This window comes from Manis pentadactyla, chromosome 10 (genome assembly GCF_030020395.1).
Source record: "Manis pentadactyla isolate mManPen7 chromosome 10, mManPen7.hap1, whole genome shotgun sequence".
NCBI classification, from domain to species: Eukaryota; Metazoa; Chordata; class Mammalia; order Pholidota; family Manidae; genus Manis; species Manis pentadactyla.
Window position 1 is genome coordinate 29,245,863 of NC_080028.1, and position 16,229 is coordinate 29,262,091.

The 16,229-nt window shown below is 39.0% G+C and overlaps 1 protein-coding gene across 6 annotated transcripts in view; it reads left to right on the forward strand.

Moving 5' to 3' along the window:
* The window catches only part of POC1B (POC1 centriolar protein B), an 81,923-nt gene that overhangs the window by 26,548 nt on the left and 39,146 nt on the right, over nucleotides 1-16,229 (forward strand). For all 6 annotated transcript variants that reach the window (XR_005025778.2, XM_036890098.2, XM_036890097.2 and 3 more), the window contains 4 exons: nucleotides 12,259-12,366; nucleotides 12,493-12,608; nucleotides 13,719-13,852; nucleotides 15,868-15,936. Coding sequence is in view for 5 of the 6 variants with exons in the window: in XM_036890098.2 (XP_036745993.1) it covers nucleotides 12,259-12,366; nucleotides 12,493-12,608; nucleotides 13,719-13,852; nucleotides 15,868-15,936 (427 nt within the window). In the remaining variant the exon portion in view is untranslated. The remainder of the gene's footprint in view (nucleotides 1-12,258; nucleotides 12,367-12,492; nucleotides 12,609-13,718; nucleotides 13,853-15,867; nucleotides 15,937-16,229) is intronic.

The following is a 16,229-nucleotide window of genomic DNA, read 5'->3' on the forward strand; positions in this document are numbered from 1 at the left end:
TGTCTCCCGCAGAGCGATCACCAGGCCAGTCTCAGTCATCATCCTCATCACCATCACTGAGCATCTCATTCCTGTTTAAAGATATTCTGGGCCTTGATTTGATAATCTTTTTTCCACCTAAGGAGGTGACGTGTGTGATGGTCCCAAGAAGCTGGTCAAATCATTTGTATTTATTTGTGAAATGATTTTGTAAATAGGATGCTGTAGAGATCTGTCATCTAGTGGGTCAGGCCTGGAGAACAGGCGGAGATGCAGGTGACCAGGTTGGGTCCTGGAAATGGTCACTTAGCTCCCACTGTGTGCCAACTCTGGGTATTGTTTGGCAAAGAGACTCATTTTGGTACCTTCAACAGGGCACTCATCATCATTTAAAATATTGACTATTAATTTAATCAAGACAGAATGTTCCATGTACATTCTGACTAATAATAGTAGCTACTGTTTATCCGGTGTGTCCTGTGTGCCTCTTTCCTTCCTAGAAGAATGTAATAACTGGTTATTAATATATACATGGTCATATCCATGCATATATCAGCTGTTGGAGAGAATGAGGAGACAATTCTGTCTAGAACCATGTAACTTTGATTAGTGCACATCTGGCCTGATGTTCAGCCTGTTTCCTGCAGCCAAGGTATTAATGAAATGGTGGTGGCTAACATTTTCATTTTCTAACAACAAGAAGGAATCCTATCAAGCTGTTCAAATAAGAGAATTTTTCCTATATTAAATTCTACTCCTTGACCTTATATTAAATATCATCTGTGTATAATGTAAAGGTAACACTAAGGTAAGACAGGAGAACTTAATGAAACATTGAAAGGTCACCAATAATGTGAAATTTTGGTCTTTGAAATATTCCTTTAGTAAGCATAGCCCCCCTCTCTCTACCATGTCTGTGCTGGGTGTTAAATACCTAGAAAGAAAGATACAGTCTTAGCCTCAAGGAGCTTTTACAGTTCAATAGTTCAAAAAAAAAAGATACCAAAGAATTATAAAATGATATACCAGATTGTAAGGGGGTCTGGGGTGCTGAACTAGACTGGTGTGAGGAAAAGTCAATGAAGACATTCCAGGCCCCGAACTGAGGAAGGGGAAGGGGAGGCGGAGGCGGCAGCAGCATTGTCAGTCAGGAAGCAGGTGGCAAAGGAATCACAGAGGGAATCAGCAGGCGTAAGTGCTTGGCCGAAAGATGTGGTGTGCCCCGAGGGTGGAAACTACTGCCCCTGGCCAGGCACAGTGGGGACTCCAGTGGGGCGAGGTGGGAGGGGAAGTAGGGAGGCTCAGCGGCCTGGATGATATGAGCCTTTGGACTTCACCCTACAGGTAATGTGGAGACATTGGAGGGCCTGCCGAGGAAGCTGATCATTTCTGAGCTTTCCTTCACTCATTAGTCTGCTGTACCAGTGTGGCTCTGCAGCCCTGGATTCATATGCCTGCCTGTACCACCTGGTTGCTCTGGAGCCATTTAGTGCCCAGCTCTGCCTCTGTGGGGAGGGAGGGTAATGAGGCTTCTCACTGTGGACTGCTGTGAAGATGAGAGAAACATTTGCTGTGTTTGGAATTAGTGATGTCTTAGTGGCCATTCCTCCTGGTGCAACATCAGTTAAGGAGAAACTCAGGAACTGGGAAGAGCCACCAAAAACCTTCTCCCTCCTCAGTGTGAGAGGAGGAAGTGATGGTGGACCACGGCCCTTCTGCCTGCCCCGCAGCCATTTCTATTTTCTGGCAATGGTGCCTGCAGGCTACCTGTGTGCTGGAGCAGCCAGCCTCTCCCCGCCCAGCGGTGGGCATGTGGCTCCCTGCTCGAGAAGTTAGTGAGTCTGGTTGGAACCGCAGGCCTTTGCCCTGGGATTCCTACTTTTGGGCTTATTTAAACCTGCAGCCGGTGAGGTACACCACAGGCAAAGAACTGACCTGAGAGGATACGCCCGTATGACCTGAGAGCTGTGAGATGAAGACGAACCCAGCACCATCTAGTTACATGGAGTGTTTTCTAGATACAGTCAGACCTGGAATTATTAGTGTGTGAAGGAGTGGATGTGGGTATGTGTGGGTGTGTGAAACATGAGCCTTAAAAAATTCCTTCCATTTTTTATTTAAAAGGCACTTTCCATAGGAAGTGACAGTGAGGCAGTTGGGGAAAAGTGGGAGTGATCCTCACCCCCAGTGGTGTGCACTCAAGACGCCTGCTTTATCTTCATTCCGGATGCCACTGCCTTTGTTTCTAGCACCACGGCCCCTGTAGAAACTTTTGCAGTAATCTCCTAAATGTTTGCCCTGACTACAGCTTTGCCTCACTGCCCCTTCCCTCACTGGCCTACTGACTCCAAAGAGACCTTTGTGAAATTCAAATCTGGTTGGACTGTCCCTCAGGTTAAAACCACTCAGTGACTCCTTGCCCAGCTTATCTGCTCTTCCTACCACACCTTCTCTTTGGTCCCTTTCTGTCCCACTGTGTCCCATTCACCTTGCTGCGGTGACACAGGGTCCACCAAGCATGTCATACTCTGTTATGTCCTGTTTTTTCTGCTTGCTGCCTGCAGTGCCTGAAACGCCCCTGATTCCGCCTTCTCTTCACAATCCTGCTCTGCACCTCTTCCTCTAAAAAGTGTTTCTGACTTTCCCAGGCTGAACTTATTATGACTGCTTTATGCTATCACATTGCTCTGTTTATGAGGCCTGTTTCTCAGCCTCTCTTGCCTGTTAGACTTTGAATTATAAGTATTTTGTTCATATTGTATTCTCTTGCCAGGCACTATTCTAAATTCTGTAGACACTGCAGAAAACAAAACAAAATTCCTACTCTCATGGATCTCTTTCTACCAAAGGGAGACAGACAATAAACAAATACTTAAGTGATAAAGTACTTTTGTGCTCTGCAAAAAAATACGGTAGGGTAGCAAGGTAGAGAGTGATAGGGTTGGGAGGTCAGGGAAGATGCCTCTGCTAAGATGACACTGACTAAAGTGAGGGTGCTGGTAAGGCAGGTATGGGAAGAGTGTGAGAATCAGATGGAGTGTGAGAAGCACTGTAGGGTATTAGTTATGGGGTGGAGAAGGCTCAAAGATGTGCAAAAAGTGGGTCGAATGGATCAATGAAAAGTTGACCCCTAATGTGCAGGTAGCTTTGGTGGGAGTTTGCATGGGCTTCTTCAGGAATGAGTCATTCCTGTGGATTTTTTTGTATCAAATTCAGGAGTACTACACATGCATATCATGCATGGGAATGTTTATGTGTGGCATCCCCACTCTCTGTTTTGGCCAATCCCGGCTCAGATGACTTTTATACTCAGCACAACTGGTCTTTGGTCTTACTGGAATGCCTTTATCTTGCTGGTACCTTGCAGTTCTGAGAGTTTTTTTTTTTTTTAATCAGTTGGTTTTCTTACTGTTTGGAGTGAGTGATTCATGTGCAGCTATGCAGCTGCCTCTCTAGAGGAATGCCCTTTGATAAATTGGTTAAATTTAATGAATAAGAATTTCATCTTGGCAGCTTTCCATGTGTGTGCTCTATCTACCACATGCTTAGAGGTTTTTTCTCATGCATTTATTAGAATCTTTTTTCTTCACTTATTTTGCAGTTAATTATTGCAGTTAAACAACAAGAGAGTAGAGGGGGCCAGTTGACTGCTCAGGTCCGGACTCTCAAGTGTTTGTGGAACTTCCTGTGAGAACCTAGCCTTGCTTGGGTCATCCTAAGACTTTGTAAAGGTCTGAAGGATCAGAGGTAATGTTTCCACTCTTTACACAGAGGTGAGAATGCTCAGAGGAAACTGAATCATGTTTAATAAATATAGGGGAGACTGAAATGTAAACCCGACGCTAACTTACTTATTTACAATGACAACAGTACCTTTCAAAGGGACTGGAACATTTGCATGCCTCAGTCAGGGCCTTCCTCTTTTGCTGACAAAGTCAGAATAAGAGCTTAATGGGCCCTGGAGCTAAAGCGAGAGAGTTTGTTCAAAAGTTGAGGGGTAGTTTTTTCAGGTTAGGATAGTGAGATGGACCGTCTCTGCCATGATACATACATGTCTGGGAAACTGTATGATCAGCTGGTCGGGTACTCTCTCCCCTGGCCAGGCAGAAGACACACTGACTGCTCTTGCTGCTGCTGGGCACCTCTTCTCTGTTGATTGACACAGTATCTTTCAGGTGGGGCAGTGCAGCTGACTAGTTTCAGCAGAGATACAGCATGGGCTCACTAGCAGGTGATCCTGGAAACGAATTCTCTCTCTGGGCCTTGGTTTGCTTCTCTATAAAATGGGTGCAAAGGGGTACCTTCCTCATACAGACTGCAAATTAAATAGGTTAATAAACATAAAGTGTCTTAATGTCAGCTATTAACTACCCTCACTTTCCAGCTTTTTCTTCTAGGAATTATACTGGAGTTAACCTTTAGGTTGTATTCAAAAGTCATTTCACACATTTACACACATTTGGAGTTGCTGCTTAAGGTAACTACTACCATCCATTGAATGTATTTATGTATTTAATTATCAGAGGGTGACTTTATTTCCAAGGACTTGGGTCTGAAAATTTCTACCTTTTAATTGGAGTGCTAGTCCATCTAAATTTATGTAACTTGTCCTATGATCAAGTTTAAGGCCACCATCTTCCTCTTTGCTTTCTGTTTATCCTGTTTGTTTCTTTCTTTTTCCTCCTTTACTTTTGGATTAATCATGTATTTCTTGGTATCCCATTGTATTTCTTGATATCCCAAAAAGTACGCTCTGTTGGCTTTTTAGCGTACTTTTTGTCTTGTTTGCTTTAGTGGTACCTCTAGAGGTTATACTGCGCATCCTTAACATATCACAGTTTACTGCGCATCCTTAACATATCACAGTCTACTTTTGAATTAATTTCATGGCATTTTATGTGATGTTGGAACTTATAAAAGCTCCTTTAGAGCTTACAAAAATATATCTGCCTTTCCCCAGCTCTTGACAATTGTACTTCTACATATGGTGTAAGCCCACAATACATTAAGCTTCCATTTTCTTTTAAAGAAAATAAAAACAGAAAGTCTTTTATATTTACCCTTTTTCAGCATCTAGTCCTGTGTATAGATGCATGTTTCCCTCACCCTAAAATATCTTTTAGGTATTTTTTTTCCCCCTAATCTATAAAACTTCATTTACTATCTTTTGTAGTTCAGGTCTTCTGGTGATGAATCCTCTCTTTTTGTTTATCCTTTTTAAAGGATAATTCTGCTGATAAGTCAAATTCTAGTTCAATAGCTGCTTTTTCTTTTAGCACTTAGGGAATGTCGTTTCATTGTCTTCTGGTCTGCATTTATTTATGTGAAGGCAGCAGCCATTTTTATTGTTTTTCCCTTAATTTTTGATGGCATTTTTTTTTCTTTGCTGCTCTTATTTTTTTCCTTAATCTTCTGTTTTTAGCAGTTTAACCTCAATGAGCCTAGATATGGTTTTCATATGTTTTTCTTGTGGTTCATTGAAGTGTGTGGATCTATGGACTGATATTTTTGTCATATTTGGAAAAATTTTGTCTTCATATTTTTTATACCTTAATTTCTTTCTCATCTCTTTCTTGGACTCCAGATCCACCTGTTTGACCATTTGATAGTGTTCCATAGTGTATTGAGGCTTTGTACATTTTCTTAAACTTTTTTTCTCTTTGTGCTTCAATTTGCATAATTTCTGTGCACCTGTCTTCAACTTCACTGGTGTTTTTGTTGCGGCAATGTCCCATCTACTGTAAGCTTATCCATTTCTCTGGTGAGATTCCACATTTATATGCTCATTGTGCCCACCTTTTCCTCTAAGTCCTGAACATATTAATATTAACTGTTTTAAAGGTTTTGTTTGCTGATTCTAATATCTGTCATATCTGGGTCAAGACTTTCTGTTTCATTGTATGTCTTGTGTTGTTTTTATTATAGGCCCCAACATTGCTGAGTGCTTGAGAATATGGATTACTCTATCATATTCTAAAAGGTGTTGAGTTTTGTTCTGGTAAGCAATAAACTTTCTGCTGGCTCAGCTAGATTCTCTTGAGGCTTGGATTTAGAATTTTTAGGTGGATCTAAAATAGCCCTGATTCTTACACTATCATGCCAGTGGCCTTTCTAGGGCCCCATAAAATGTAATCTGGCTTTTTATCTTTGCTGCTCTTTTTTCTTAGTGTTTTGTTGTTAGCATTTTAACCATGATGAACCTAAATGTGGTTTTTGTATATTTTTCTTACTTTGCTCACTAAACTCTGTGGATCTGCGGATTGATATTTTTGTCATATTTGTGTCTGGACTGTTCAGCAAAGTCTGCTCGGAACTTCAGCATCTCTCTGCTGTGTACCCTATGTGATCTTCATTCCGCTCTGTCTTCCAGTTGTCGTCCTCTGCCAACCCTGTTGCCCTGCACATAAGCAGCTTTGTATCCGATCAAAGACTCAAGGGTCTTGTACCCTGTCCCCCAAATTCTATTTTTAATTGCCCTTTAGCAGTTCTGAATTCTGACTTTTGTTTCCTCTGCCAGTGAGACCACTGCTGCCTTGCAGGGCCATAATTTGGAAAATGCTCCCAGGTAGAAATCTGGGATGGGTTTGGTGTTCATCTCATTTGTTTTCTGTCTCTCAAGATTTACAGCCTTGTGCTGCCTCTTACCCAGTGCCTAAGAACAGGTGTTTCATGTATTTTTGCCTAGCTGTATGATTGTTTATAGTACAGAAATGAATCTGATAACTATCACTCCCCCTTCTGGAACTGGGAATTCTGCCAAAGGAGTTTAGTGGAAACTGAGAAGCCAATTTCAAAATTTATATGCATGTATTAAATGTGCAAGAATAGACAAGAAAAAAAATTAGAAGAAACATGTCCAACCAGCTCTCAGTATACATTATCAAGCCATAGATATTAAAATATGGTGATAATAGTACAGGATTAGGAAAATCAGTCATAGAAAGCCCAGTAGCAGACCCATATGTATGTTTTATGATAAAGATGACCTTTCCAATCAGTGAGGAAATAAATGAACTATTTAATATGTAGTCAAGACAATTAGATTTCTATTTTGAAAAGTATAAAGTTAGATCTTTGTTACACACTATACATTTACAAAATTTGCAGATGAATTAAACAACTAAACATTAAAAGTAGTCCAAGTGATAGTGCTCTTCCTTCCAATGCCTGGACAGTGTATTTAAATGAATGTAGAGGGTCAGCAGAGATATTGTTTCTCCCTTTAGTGTTTGAATTTCAAATGTATGCCATGCACTTAATTATCCATGTCTTCTCTGTGCCCAGTACTTAATGTGTGCTTGTTTTTGGAGCCTAGACGCATTCCAAGTGGCCCAGAGATGGTGCCCATTAATGTAAGAAGAGACAAATAACTATATTCTCTGGACTAACCATTGTTTATGACCATGCATTTTAATTCACAGAAATATTTTTTTTAAATATGCTATCTGTTGGGAAATATATTCATGCTTTTAAAATATAAGTTAGCATGGTCTTTTTAGAAGTCAGTCTGCAAAATATATCAGGAGTCTTTGTTGCAGTGATTCCACAACTGGAAATTTATCCTAAGTAAATACTCTTTTATATTCAAAGGAAAAAGCTTTGTATGCAAGATATTGCATTCAGTATAATTTATATTAGTGTGTAATATGAAAGAACCAGTTTTTCCAAGTAAAGAAAGCTGGTTAAATAAATTTAGACTGTTGTGTAGCCTTTAAAAGGGGAGTATATGCAAGTAATGACATGAAAGTGCCTTTTATGTGTAGGGAGAAAGTGCAAAATTGAGAATTTAGAATTGTAATATAAAAGATCTATGTCTGAATGAAAGTTAAAATCCCCATTATACACAGCATATTAAGTGTGATTTTGTTTGGGTAATGGGATTATTGACATTTTTTACTTATTGTATTACCCATTTTTTTAAGAAGCACTTTTTCTTTAATGAGCAACAAAGAAAACGTTTATCATTTGAAATACATATGTAGGTGAGAAATATCTCCTTTTAGTGGCAAGAGAATTTTTCTAAAAGTTAAAATTATTGTAGCCCTGTATTTTTTAAGATAATGTATATTGTGGGATAAAGTATGTTTCTTTATGGTATCCTCAGTCAAAAATAAGTAGAGTCTATTGAGGCAACTTTTCCAACATTATTACTTTTCCAACATTAAGTTCTAGGGGAAAAATCTGCTTTTAATTTTGAATTGTTGGTAGTGTTACAAGTGATCTTTGGCCATCTGAATTGCAAAGACTTTTTTTTATTGTGGTAAAATACATATACTGTACATTTACCATTTTAATCATTTTTAAGTGTACAGTTCAGTGGCATTAAGACCTTCACAGTGCACAAGATTTTAAACATCAACTTTCATTGGCTGTAATATTAAGTTAGTTACAATTCCCTTAAGAAGTTTTTTTTTTTTAATGCCGTAAATATGTTCTAAGGACCTACTCTGTGCCACACACTGTGCCTGGGGCTACAACGTGAGTAAGACAGATGTAGTATCTCTCTTGTTGGAGCTTATGTTCTAGAGAATCAAACAGCACTTGGTTTTAAGTATGAATATGAGCTACTCTAAGAAGACAAGCTGGGGAGCCCACCTACTGCAGGGGCTGCACTGAGGGAGACTCAGAGGATGAAATAAGTCCTCTTAGGTATTTTAAGCCAGGTAAAGAGTAGCAGCCAGTGTTTGTGGCACAGGGAACAGCATGTGAGGAGAGGCATGAGGCAAGAGCCAGGGACCTGTGAGAAGAGGGGCGGTGTCGGGAAGAGCAGCGTGATGAAGAGAAGACACAGCAGGGCTGATCCTGGAGGGCCTGGTGACAGTGTGGCAAGGCCGTGGGACATTTTCCCAAGGGAAGTGCATAACCACCAATGGGTTTTAATCTGACAAAATTGATTTAAGATTTAAGATGACTTTTGTTGCTTGTGGAGAATGGAAGCAGTATGACCGACTGTGGTTTGAAGAGACAGGGCCTGATAGTCGATTGGAATGTGGGGGAGTGGAGGAGAGAGAGGAATCAAGCTTGACTCCTAGGTTTCTGGCTTGAGAAACCATTTACTGAGAAAAGTAACAGTGGAGAAGGAGCAATGTGGGGAGGAAGACGGGGAGCTCAGATTTGGACAAGTTGGGAGTTGGAGGCGCCTCAGGGTGTCCAAGAGGAGACACCCAGTAGACAGTTGTACTTAGAGGTGGAGGTCCCAGGAAAGAAGTCTGAGCATGTAAATGGTCAGTGACCCAGCAAATAATGAGCATGTTCTATGGCACACGTATATCGTTTTCTCTCTCATCTGCTTTTTGTCTCTCAGCAATTGCAGGAAATAATCCTGTTATTGCAATCAACAGATGGGCTCTCTTCTAATGCTGACCAACACTTAAAAAAAACATAAATATTTTGCTTATTGCCTTGAACTTCACCTTCAGTATGTAAACACAAAATCCCATCAAAGCAAACTCTGAGACTGCCAACATTTTTTTAAATGAGTCTATGAAAGTTTTAGGTCTGAATGCAATCCAAACTCCTCATTATACAAATAGGAAACAGTGGCCAGGGTGGCTGTGGGTTTCACAAGGTTGCATAGCTGGGCTGTTGCGGAATTGGCCCTAGAATGCAGGACTCTCTACTGACGAGCAGTCTTATTTCTACTGCTTTTTACTGCTTCCCCCTTCTATTGAATAGCTGCTGGCTTCAGAGTTCCTCTTACTGAAGTTTTGTTTCTTAAAGGGACATGGCATGGGGTCCACTCTGGTCTCAGAGCTCCAAGGGCTGCAAATGTATTTTTATAGAATATTTATCCAATGAGAAATATCCAAAGGACCCCCACAACTTCATAAAAAGGATTTAGATGGAGGAACCACTCCAGGAGGTGAGCTGTCACCACAGAAAGCTATACCATAGGGCAACCTAGGGGTAGAGACAGGGAGGAGTATGACAAAGTCTGTAAACGTTCTGCTCTGTACCCAGTTGTTGTTTCAGTGTGGCCCATCTCAAGTATTTTGTTTACCAAACATTTACTCTTTCCTATCCCTGTGAATTGCTTCGCTTTTCCTATGAAGTCTCCGACCCCTAGCCCCTTGTCCTTGGTTCAGGATGACATACAGACCTCATTCTCCCTGACTGTCTTTGGAACCCATGTCTGTGGCTTCCCCACACATATATAATTAATTTTTTTTTCTCCTGTTAGAAAAAAAGAGAAAAGAAGAAAGAAAAGGGGAAGGGGAAAGGGAAGCAGAAAGGGACAGAAAGGGAAGGAAAGAAATATCCAAAGGAAAATTTTGACTTCTTATGAAAACACTTCAAAACTTCTCTTGGTGCATGGTCCCCTTTGATTCTCTAATGGACAATGAACTCTGTGATTGCGTATCACATACAAGATTACATACAGTTTCAGGAGCTCCATAGAGTCCTGGTTAAAGAACCCCTGTTTTATAACTTGGCTACTCTCAAGGACATGTGAGCTAGTTTTTCTAGAAAGCTCAAGAGTTTCCTCATTTTCTCAAATGAGTACCAATACATTTTAAGGGATTGAATAGTAGTTTAACTTTCCTCAGTAGCTAACTTCCCACAGACTTTGTAGACAATCTGTGTCTGCTGATTCATTAGTCACTATTGACTAATGTAATATCCATCTTGATGTGACACATTATGACAGTTTTAAAGGGTGGTTGGGTAGCACTGATTTGAGAGTTAGAAATCTGTTAATGTCTCAGTAGAAATTTTATACCCTCTTACCAGTCTTAAAATTAATAACCCAGTTAGAAGTTATATGATCATCATTGTTCTCTTAATGTAAGAGTCAGGTCATCTCTTAGAAATATTTTTATCATTTAAAATATTCACATTAGGTAATTTTTTAAAGGATAGCTTTTTAAGAAACACAGTTTAATTCCTTTGCACTTACTTACTATGCAGAGTTTATTTTCATAGGGATACTGAGTATGTTTTTGTTCCCCAAGGTCTATGTAAAATAAGTTTCATCTATTTGGAGCATTTCTATAATACTGCTCTTCATATCTGAATCTTTCTCACATATTTTCTAGATGTAAAGATTAATAGAATATTATATTATGAAATCAAGCTGAACTACCCAGCATGGAAGATATTTCCTTGCAAGATTATTTTCTTGAATTTTTAAAGATTATTTTGCATAGAACTGAATTATGCCTCTGTGTCCTTTTTTTTATTTGGTGAATGCACAAATGCCAGATTCAAAGTTTCTCAGGAAGAATTATTTTGAGGTTAGCCTTAAGAACTGGAAGGGAGGGGAATGGAGTAAGCAAGAACAAAAACCTTCAATTATAATCCACACCCTTAATTGATGACTTTTATAGTAATCTGGGCGTAGTGGGAAACTACAAATTGAAACATCATCAGTCTATGACCCAAATCGATCTTTTTTTGGTTTTTGTTATTGCAAAATTGTTAATAACAAAGATACTATTCATAGTTTCCTAATAGTCTAAAATTTTCTTTTAATTCTTGTTCTTCTGCTTGTCTAGTCTAAAAATGCACTTGGAATAAAGAACCTAGGGTTGGATCTTAAAGGAAGTGAGAGCATAAAAGCAGTAGACAAGATGTCTGAGAATTTTCTCATTTGTTTTTTAACTGGACCTGTAGGTGATGGGTGTGTCTGTGAAGGAACTTCAGCTCTCTGTAAGTGAGTCACCCTATTTTTCAGGCCAGGGGAGCTTTCTGGCTTCCTCAAGTACAGGAAATTACAGACTTTGGGGCGTTGCTTCTCTTCCTGGTGATATCATGTAATGTTAATTCTCAACACACCAATCCTTCTCTTCCAAAAGCTTCTTTACAGAGTTGGTAGGGTGAGTAATAGAGGCTCTTCTGGGTTCTATGAATAACATGGAAAATGACAAAAATAGAAAGAAGAAATAAAGGATACTTACTAAAAAAAGGTACTAAAATGGCAGCAAAAAAAACCACAGAAAAACCCACAACCAGGTACTGTCTTGGAAGGACAGCAGAGTTGAATCAGAGACCTCAAGCAAATGCCACAAAATTAAATTATTTAAATAAAAGTATAAAAGGAAAAAAGAAACTTGGTTAGTCTCCAGTATATTTGGACCTTTTTTGTGGTCTCTCGGGGTCCTTTGCTGTGCTTATTTTTACTTGGAAAGATGTTGGCTGCAGAATGACTTTGCTGCATGGTACGGTAACTGGTCTCTGGTGTTCCATGTGTATAGCCCGGCTTGTGTGTGTGAGATGGGGTAGGGGTGGTGCGAAGCGTCAGGAGCCTTTCACAAAAATGATCTTTCTTGTGCTTTCCAGATTTTCACCTGATGGAAGACTAATTGTATCATGTAGTGAGGATAAAACTATTAAAATTTGGGATACCACAAATAAGCAGTGTGTTAGTAACTTCTCTGATTCTATAGGGTAAGTCTATTCTATTTGCATTTGTATGGATTAGTACCCTAAGGAAACATTTAACTATTAAAATTTAAATAAAGAAATGAAGGTAAAGAAATCAGAATATTAGACTATCCTATTCTTTCTTCGTAGGTTTGCAAATTATGTGGATTTTAATCCTAACGGTACATACATAGCTTCAGCAGGTTCTGATCACACTGTGAAACTGTGGGATATAAGAGTGAACAAATTACTCCAGCATTATCAAGGTAACAATTTCCATAATAGAAATATGCAGCTGTTGCATGGGCTTCTCTGGAAAACTCTTAAACTGACAGTGTATCCTTCTCCGTGTTTATGGCCCTCTTAATAAGAGTCATGGGCTGCCTTTGACCAGAGAACAGTTAGCCCCAGTCAACAGCGTGGACCGAAAAGCTGGAATAGGTGTCAGAGTGGTGAGGGAGGTGGAGGGAACTTAAAAATATGCCAGGACCTTTTCTGTAAAAAAAAAAAAAAAAAAGTCACTGTGAGATTGTCACTTTCTGGCTATCTGCATTATTATATGACCAGTCAAGGATAGAAATTGACTCTGAATTCTGAATAGAAGGAGTTATGTGAGCATACATAGATACTATAATAGGTAGAAAACAATGTCCTACTGTGCCTATGTATGAAGCTAAAAGAGGATGAAATGATTTCTTGGTTTTTACTGGATTTGTTAAATCCACATTTCCCTTTCTCAGTAAATATAATACCATGTAGCAGACACTACTAAATCCTCATAACAGCCTTAAGAGGTAGTATTATTACCCCTATTTTAAAGATAAGGAAGTTGAGTCTTAAAAAAGGTAAATAACTTGCTAAAAAAATGGTAAAACTGACTTGGGTCTTTCTGTTTACAAAGTATGTTGCAAAACCTCTTGATTGCTGTGTTATACTGCCTCCCATTGGGAGGGTGGTTTCCAGAAGTAAATTCTCAAGCTGGCAACACTGTCAAATATATCTCCATACTCTTTACCTCTTAGTCCCAAGCCACTAATTGGTTATTAAATTTAGTTTAAGGCTAGTGGTAATCAACTGTTAGTAATATGTCTGAAGACTTTATAGTTATGTGGTTAAGAAGATCGTCTTTCCACAGCACACTCTCATTCTTAAAGCTATTCTGTCTTGTTAGCTGGAAGCTTAAGTTGTATGATGCCAACCTATTTGCATCATACAACTTTATTTGTCCTAGTGAGCTATATGGAATTTTGGTGTTGTGGATACATTGCACCTAATTTATTACTGTTTTCAACCTAGTATTGCTAAAAAGGCAAAGGGACATCTTTAGAATTAAGAATTGTTCTCTGAACTTTTTGCTTTCATTTTCTGCAATTCAGTTCACAGTGGCGGAGTTAATTGTGTGTCGTTCCACCCTTCGGGTAACTATCTCATCACGGCTTCTTCAGATGGTACACTTAAGATTCTGGATCTCTTAGAAGGAAGGCTCATATATACACTTCAAGGACATACGGTATTAACTCAAAGACTTTTGCTTTTAAATAATACACATTTTAAAGTTTTGGTCCATTTTATTATATGACTTTATTATTTTTCTAAGCATAGCACACATTGCTGCTGTTATAAAAATTTTTTTCTTCTAAGGCTATATCATTATCCTCTAGAAATTCTTAGAGATATTATTTATTGTAACTCATGCCAAAATCAATGGCCATTAAAATGGCCATTTTTGTCACTGGCCATTAAGTTAATTTCCAGCTGTCTTCATCAGTATGCAGTGTGGCTTTGACATGTTAGATGGTGAGAGGTAAGTTTTCTTCTTACTGCTGGTCTTTCTGCTATGTGGAACCTGTCCCACTCACTCTAACATCTGAGCCTTTTACATCCCCTCACTCCTTTCACTAATCTGATTGGTGACTATAGAAGGGGAAACTTGATAAGTAAAGCCCAGAGACTTCTACTTTGGCAGCCTGTCCTCACTATTTTCCTCTAATATTTCTCTGTGAGGCCCACCTTTGTCCAGTCCTGCCTGTGACTGGGTTCTCGAATCTGACCTATTCTGGGATTCAGTCCTAGAAAGCCCATTTGTCCGCAGATAAAGCCACATCTTCTCTGTACAAAGGTTTATCTGTAAGAAAGACATTCTTTTGTCTTATTTCTGTTTAGAACCCAATGGGGAAGGCAGGTAACACACACATCAGCATATAATGCTCTAAAGAAAAACTTTCAAGTGTATAAACTATAAACTATTTCTCCTTTCTGGGTTTATATTCAGACTTTTCTAAATTTTTTAGAATGCATCGTCATTTTTTTAAAGATAGAGTAGGTATTTCTTTTTAATCAAGTATAAGCTGTTTAAATTTGGAAATAGAATGTGTTTTGTGATCCAGGGGAAAAGGGGCTTTTTCTGCCTTCAAATTTCCTGCCTGGCTTCTTGCTTTGTCTTATTATTTGTTCTGCAGCTGTGTTGGAGTGAAGCAGAAATGGACACTAACCAGCTTACATATATGTGTATCCATGGATTTAGGCAGAATAAACAACCAGTCAAAGTGGCCAAGGAATAAAATATCCATGGAAGAAGTCAGAATAGAAAAAAAGATAAACACAATATTTTAGGAGAGAAACACTATACACAAAGATGGAATTTTCATAGTCTGGAGGTGAAGGTGTTCATGAGGCTGTAATTACCCAAGTCTGTGGTATGATCTACTTGAAAAATACACGACGTTTTCTTTCCCCCAAATTTTCTTGTACAGATTAAGGACATACTAAAAACAAATAGACTACACTAATATTTTTGAGATGAGAAATAATTACCTTACATGGACTGAAAAATTGACCCCGAGGCTTTGGACCTTCTGACTGCGCCAGGTGTAGTCTTCTCCAACTCCACTGTCATTGTTCAATTTCAAGTTGTCATTGCCTCTAACCCAGATAACTGCCATAATTTCCTCACTGGCCTCCAGCCATTCATTCTTACTCCAGCTCATTGTTCTCACAATTGTGATTTAAATTTTCACCAGTCACAGTTTTCCTCCTGTCTGTGTCCTGCTTTTAGAATTTTTGGTAGTTCACTGTTGCCCACATGAAGGGAGGACTCAGTGAGGCCTGCTGTGGTTGAGACGGGCATGGCCTTTGGTCCTGTAGCCTCCTGCCCGTCTCCTACAGTTACCATGCAGTTTCTGCTCATGATTTGTTGAATACGGAGTCCAAAGCCAGAAATTCTCAACAGAAATTCTTATCAGCTTACACATGTACAAACTTTTCTATAAAAGGAAAAAAAAGAGTATCTTATTTTTATTAGCATTACCTTTTTATTTAGTATAGTTTTGATGTGTTTTAATATAATTGGCATGGTTCTTTGATTATCTTTACTCTGCCTGCACTAGTTGCCAGCATCTGGGTGTGTTCTATCAGACTTACTGCATAGTGTACATAATTAGGGTGAAAAATTAATACTCACAGTCTCCTTGGCCATGAGAAAATATCATCAAGTGCTTTCTTCTTTTCTCTCCCTTTATTTCTTAGGGGCCTGTCTTTACTGTTTCATTTTCAAAAGGTGGAGAGCTATTTGCATCAGGAGGTACAGATGCACAGGTTTGTAAATCTTTCGGCTCCCTCTTTGATTTGGTTAGGCTGAAGGAATTCAAGACCTTAGTTAAGATCTTTACAACTTGCTAGCTTGTTTATGTTAACATGATTATCAATGAATTAGCATTTTAAGTTAATGCCAGGAAGTCTATTATCTCATAGCTGAAATAGAGTCAGTTCAGATACTTTTTGGAATTCAAATAGCAGTTATTTTCTTTTGCTTATCTTTATACTTAATCATACATGTAAGAGACACTCCCTAGATGCCCAGCATGGGTGTGGCACTTTCAGTTGAAATA